The sequence below is a fragment of the Atta colombica genome, unplaced genomic scaffold (assembly GCF_001594045.1).
Source record: "Atta colombica isolate Treedump-2 unplaced genomic scaffold, Acol1.0 scaffold1, whole genome shotgun sequence".
NCBI lineage: Eukaryota > Metazoa > Arthropoda > Insecta > Hymenoptera > Formicidae > Atta > Atta colombica.
The window spans coordinates 2,947,529-2,953,963 of record NW_017259183.1 but is presented as its reverse complement, the minus strand read 5'-3'; the positions used below and the strand labels follow the sequence as shown (position 1 = coordinate 2,953,963).

Sequence of the window (6,435 nt, the reverse complement as noted above, 5' to 3'; positions counted from 1 at the left end):
TAACTGCAAAAACGAACATGTACATTGTAACACAAACAAAAAAACATAATAAAAAATCAAAAGAACTTTGTAATAAGATAAATACCTATATATATTGAGCTGATAAAACTCCAAATAATTATAACAAAAAAATGTTTAATGTAGTATAGTTTATAATATATTGTTAATTTTCGAGCTTATTAACATTATTCTCATTTGTTTAATTATGTTTAAATTTAAATATTTACTGTTTGTTTCTCACTGACTTATATTTAACTGTGAGGGTTCATTTACAGTTCTGTTGATGTTGATATATCTTCTCATCTAATAATAAAGATAATAATAAAGATAATAATGATATAATAATATAGTGATAATAATATAATGATGATATTATAATAATATATAACTTAAATACTATAATAATAGTTATATTAACATATTATTATAAATATTATAATAATATAACTTAAAAAGAAATATACGAGTTGCTCATTTTTTAAAATACTTAAATCTAATGATAATAGTTAATTATATGAATATTTTAGTATCTTTAGTTGTACACTGGATACTTTTCAGTAATGTCATAAACAACACTATGTAACAATCCAGTGCTTTCCAACTGATACAAGTTGAACTCAGCTATTAGCTCACTCAACTGTTATGATTGTGTCAACTTGCGTCATAGTTAAAAAATACATTCTTGTACATTCTTTTGTTAGTGTTGCTTGTGTACATATATTGTTGAAAAGCATCTATATTGTCTCTTAACCAAGTTCTGTTTTTCTTGTATAAAAAGGATGGATTTATGAAATAGACAAATTTTGGAAATAGCAACTCATCAAAATCAAACTCAATCAAAATAAAACTATTAACAAGTTCACAACAAATAATTTACAATTTTAGTAAAAAAAAAATGGAATATTACTTTCTTTTGTATATGTGCTTGTTTATAAATGACATTTGCTCATATAATTCCCATGGTCTCTTCTTTCTAGGTGCAGAACCTTGATATATTTTCTTGGCTTTGTCTTTCCTTTGAATAATACTGTCATAAATCTACACCATCGGCTTATACATTTCTTTACTGAAAAGTATAGATATAGTATAGAATTTATATTATTTAGCAGCGTTTATAACACAAATTATAACCTGTAATGTATGACAAAGTCTCACATTTTAATATAATGTAAAAATTCAATGCCAGCAATATTTTATTTTAACATATACAAATAATTATTTTTTTAATAAAAAGACATTTAAAAGACAAGACGGATAAATACATTACAGTAGCTATTTCTTGCCAAGAATTGTCACATTTATTTACATGTTTGTAATCTTTGGCTGCGTTCCCTTTCATCATTTATCCTTGTTTAACATTCAATGAATAACCAGAATAACAAGGATAAATAATGCAGCATGCGCATCACGTGAAACGCAATCTTTATCTTGTTTGTTCCATGAAGGTATGATCTTATTAAGTCAATTAATAACGTCTCTTCTTTACATTCATCCACATTTTCATTTTCAATGTCATTTTGAATATTATGGCGAATTCGATTGAAAGAACTAGTGCGCACTGATGCATATTAAAGCTGTTGTACACTGATTTGAGTATAAAAGTGAAATGCAAATATTTCAAATTATAAAATACATATTTTACCTATAATAGTACAATAAAATGTATTGAGTATTTCAGGATTTAATCGATTTTTCTATTCATGTACAAACATACCTTTATGTTATTTTGTGTACAACGGCTTTAATGTGCATCAGTGCACTAAGTGCGCCCAATTGAATTCACTATTAGAATTAGGTCCTGCGCACAATAGAAGGAATAAGAAATTAGAAATAAAGAATAAACAATTTCAACTTATCAGAAACCGTGTGTTCCGATGTATCCAATTTCTGATAGATTAAAATCGTTTATTCTTTATTCCTAATTCCTTATTCTTTCTATTGTGCGCAGGATCTTATTTTCTATTACGGAATTCGTGTAAGTATGGTCGGCCATGTTTAGAACTATTAAATTAATATCTTATTTCTAATATTTCATCCTTTTTATTCGTAATTCTTTCGTTGTGCGTTGATTCAATCCATTGATTTTAAAACAAAATAATTCCTAATTCCTATTCCTAGGCTACGTTCCAAAACTTCCTCTCTGAGAAAAATTTTACTCGAAATATATAGTACACGTAACGTATACTATAGCATAGAGTAAAATCTTCCTCGAAGAGGAAGTTTTGGAACGTAGCCCTAATATCTGATATTTATTCCTATTCCCCTATTGTGCGCAGGTCCTAAGGCTGTATTTTTGATTCGAGTGTTGAGCGTCAGCATGAAAATGCAGTCTAATTCTTTTTGTTCCGTGATTCTGAACGCATATAGTACTATGATTTACACGTAGAGGTGCTAATTGTTTTTCTTCTTGACTGAAACAACGATTTCTAGATGGCGTACGAGTTTGTTTATAATTACTTGTACAAATAATCTAAATGCTGTCAAAGTCGAAACAAATTTTCCTGGCAGTGTTAAAGTCGGAGAGAATATCTTCGCGAATATGGATAAACTATCGAAACCGCAAATAATTTGTCATATTGAAAAATCAGTAGACTATTCGCTGTTTGATGCAAAGTGGATACCATGCAGCGCAAAATTTGTGGTTATGGGTTCTCGCCCTCGTGGTACCGGCATTATACAGATTTACGAGGTGTCTAGTGGCGAATTAAAGCTTGTCAAGAATATAGAAAGATCTAATCAAATAAAGTGTGGAACATTCAAAGCATCCAGTCTTCGTGATAGATACTTGGCTACTGGTGATTTCAAGGTTTCTCTTATTCTAACATATCTGTTGTGTTCAGTGTTCGAGAAAATTTTAATTGCGACATTTGATTCATAAATTACAAAGGCTAATTTTACAGGGTAAATTAAATATTTATAATTTGGAAGATCCTTCAATACCCGTTTATTCGGTTAAAGCTCACACACAGATTATAAATGCCATTGATGGAATAGCAGGTGCTAGTATAGGATGTGGAGCACCAGAATTAGTAACTGGATCTAGAGATGGAAGTGTAAAAGTATGGGACCCTAGGCAAAAGAATCGACCAGTTGCTGTTATGGAACCTAAGGAAGGAGAAAGTCGGCGGGACTGTTGGTCAGTTGGATTCGGCAATTCTTATAATTCCGAAGAAAGAGTAGTAGCAGCAGGATATGATAACGGAGATGTTAAAATGTTCGACTTAAAGGCCATGTCACTGAGATGGGAAAGTAACTTGAAAAATGGAGTTTGCGGTCTTGAATTCGATAGAAAGGACATTCCCATGAATAAGCTAGTTGCTACTACACTAGAATCCAAATTTTATCTTTTTGACTTGAAGACTCAGCATCCTAAAAAAGGTTTTGCTTATCTTGTTGAAAAGGTATTATTTTGAAATATTAAAAATTAATATTTATCTTTCTCTATGAATATGTATTTATAATCTATCAACTGCATTTTAGGCACACAAATCAACGGTATGGCTAGTTAAGCATTTGCCGCAGAATCGTGAATTATTTGCGACATGTGGCGGTGGGGGAACGATTTGTCTTTGGAAATAGTAAATATAATATGTTTGTTTTTATAATTACACAATTACATTACATCCTATAAAAATGTTTGAAAATCCGTTGTTTATCGTTTTACAGTAATTATCCAGAGAAAAGAAAAGTTACGGATGCTGATGGTATTGAGCAAGGAATTATGGGCAACATTAGTTTGCTCCAGAACTGTACGCTCTCGTCGCAACCTATTAGTTCTTTGGATTGGAGCCCGGACAAACAAGGACTTGCTATTTGCACATCGTTTGATCAATGCTTACGTGTTATTATCACTACGAAACTGAATACATATTGATTAAACAACGCAAAGAAAGTACATGTAAATATGCCTATACCAGTGAAAACAAAAAGTTGACATTTTAACTTTGTACGCTTAAGATAATTATTAAATAAAGTTTTTTTGTTTTATATGCAACTTTTTTTATGATGAAATAGTTAAATAATAGGAATAACGCACTTGTTAAATTCGTTTGTTAAATAGCATCTCGATTTATCATGATTGAATTTGAGACATCGATTTTTCATTTGCCAACTGCAAAGTACATTATGCAATGGCTAGCAGAGACGAGAGCGAATTATGTGTCATTGGGCCAATCTATTTAGGATCGGACCCTTATTAAGCATCGGCCATTTTGCGCACGAACGTGAATGTTACGCAATATCCCGAGCGATGTCCGCCATTTGAGATGCGTTCGACCCACGCGCTGTCGCTTGCACCTCGATTCCAACGACAACGCGTGAGGGCACAGCATTGCAACCGCGCACGCAAGGTCAGGAATACCTCGGCTTTAATTATATAAATTAGACGTTGCGTCGCCAAGTCCATCTCTCTCACTCGCTCGTCGCAATATATATTTATACTGTTAGATCCTGCGTCCTTTCGCATCCAATACAAGTCTGAATGACTATATCTTGTTCCATCATTTTGATCGTACAAATTAGGAGTGCAAAGAAATTTAATTAAGACAATCGCATATAATTTACATCACGATCCATTTTTATTCAAAACATTTTTCTTTTCATTTTTTATAAAATATTTTCTGACAAGACATATTTTTTTCTATTCCTTATTGCAACATGAGTACTAGTATTGGATATTTTCAAGGGAAGATTTCGCACCTTTTGTGTGTGTGTGTGTGTGTGTGTGTGTGTGTGTGTGTGTTGTGTGTTGTGTGCGCGCATATGTGTGTGGATATATATAACAAATTTCTTAATTAGCTCAGCACAAAATGGCTGCACTCGATTTGGACGCTCACGTGCTTATAATCATCCTTTATCGTTTAGACGTAATAAAAAATGGAAGTATTCAAAAGCGTTGAAAGTGTCCAAATCAACCGCAGCCAATGTATCCATTGAAAGTTAAAAAAGATGAATCATATCAAAGGAATAGATTGCTATTCTGGGAGTGTACAAGTGTCGGTTGGCTAATTACATAGCGGAATATACGTGTATATGTGTATTTACAGGAGTATATGTGTGTATATACGAACACGTGAACAAATAGAGAAGTATATGCAATACCTGGTTCCTATTTTTGTTTCTTGATGGCGCACTTGATGATGCACTTTGCAACGAATTGGTCAACATCCAAGATTTGCATTGCTTTTCCTGTATAATCCCAACTATAATCAACGCGATTTAATCTTTAATGGAAAGATTCAATTCTTTAGAAAGCTTGATTCTTTATTAAATATCGAAGTAATTATTAGTCGAAGTAGTTATTAGATGTCGATAAGTATTATATTTTTATGTGATTTTTCATTAATTGTATTAATTTTTCGAATTTTTAAGAGAAATAATTTCTATTCAAAAAAATAATTCAATTCATAACTTAAAACAATCTTTCCATTTAAAAATTATTCCATTAAACAAATTATATTATTACTGTTCCACATTTAGCAAATGGTAATAATTGTAACACACAGGGATCGGTAAATAAAAAAGATTCCAACATGAAAAATATTTATATTTCCCTTAATTTTCTAATAGTAATTTTGGCAGTAGTAAACTTACTTAATATACATATATAACTTATATTGTTAGAACATAAAATCGCTGTATATGAACCTGTCAGAGTAAATCATTAAAATAAAATTTAATATAAATACAGTAAGTCTATATGATTGAAAAAAAAAATGATAAATCAGTTGGTACATTAATATTACATATTAGAATGTAAAATTCAAATTTCTCCATTACTAATAGATACATTTGTTGAAAGAATTTCTAAATGATAAAAAATTGACGATAGAAATATCAAAATGCAAGTTTCTTCATTAATAGATACATGTGTTGATCTATCTCGAAGCCGTGCAGATTGTTCGCATCGCCTTGTAACCTCATCAGCAAACCTCCAAAAGATACATAGGCAGATCTGGAAATAAAATAAAAAACTGATCAATTCAAATTTTTTTCATTGTCCTATATAAATATTCGAAATGCCTATCACCTTTGGCATTTGATATTTGACATATTATGATTGTTCAGATACGATTTAATATTATAATTTTAAAATGTGCTTAAAATTGAGGTTATATTTATATGGTTTTTTTTTCTTATTTAGGCTCTACTAATTTGAAGAACACACAATATTGAGAAACACACAATTAAAAAACATCCTGTATAATACGTAAAGCGGAAAAATTTTTAAATAACAATTTAACTTTGAATTATTAGTATGATATTGTTCTGGCGCCATTTTAAATTTTCGGCGGTTTTGAACAATTTTCATATCCAAGAAATTTTCAAGATCAACAATGTTTCTCTTGCTAGTAGATTTGCGACCGTCATAATTGCAGTGCCGATAGCGGTCGTGATATATAGATTGATCACACAACCAGCTAACCACACTGCCAA

The 6,435-nt window shown here is 30.9% G+C and overlaps 2 protein-coding genes and 1 long non-coding RNA gene across 4 annotated transcripts in view; 1 reads left to right on the top strand and 2 right to left on the bottom strand.

The window, feature by feature from the left end:
• Window positions 1-233: 233 nt before the first annotated feature.
• On the bottom strand, window positions 234-1,470 carry LOC108694094. Its single transcript, XR_001932065.1, has 3 exons — window positions 1,307-1,470; window positions 908-1,066; window positions 234-303 (listed from the first exon to the last, which is right to left on the bottom strand). It is a non-coding gene; the product is annotated as an uncharacterized LOC108694094 (long non-coding RNA).
• An 883-nt stretch (window positions 1,471-2,353) lies between these two features.
• On the top strand, window positions 2,354-3,913 carry LOC108693894 (WD repeat-containing protein 92). The gene is made up of 4 exons (XM_018203093.1): window positions 2,354-2,806; window positions 2,901-3,401; window positions 3,481-3,578; window positions 3,667-3,913. Exons 1-4 carry the CDS (start codon window positions 2,540-2,542, stop codon window positions 3,872-3,874), a joined length of 1,074 nt encoding a protein of 357 aa, XP_018058582.1. The 5' UTR covers window positions 2,354-2,539; the 3' UTR covers window positions 3,875-3,913.
• Window positions 3,914-5,529: 1,616 nt separating this feature from the next.
• Window positions 5,530-6,435, bottom strand: part of LOC108694742 (DNA-directed RNA polymerases I, II, and III subunit RPABC3) — a 70,759-nt gene continuing 69,853 nt past the window's right edge. For both annotated transcript variants that reach the window (XM_018204394.1, XM_018204403.1), the window contains one exon: window positions 5,530-5,953. In XM_018204394.1, the coding sequence (XP_018059883.1) occupies window positions 5,836-5,953 (118 nt within the window). In that variant the 3' untranslated portion in view covers window positions 5,530-5,835. The remainder of the gene's footprint in view (window positions 5,954-6,435) is intronic.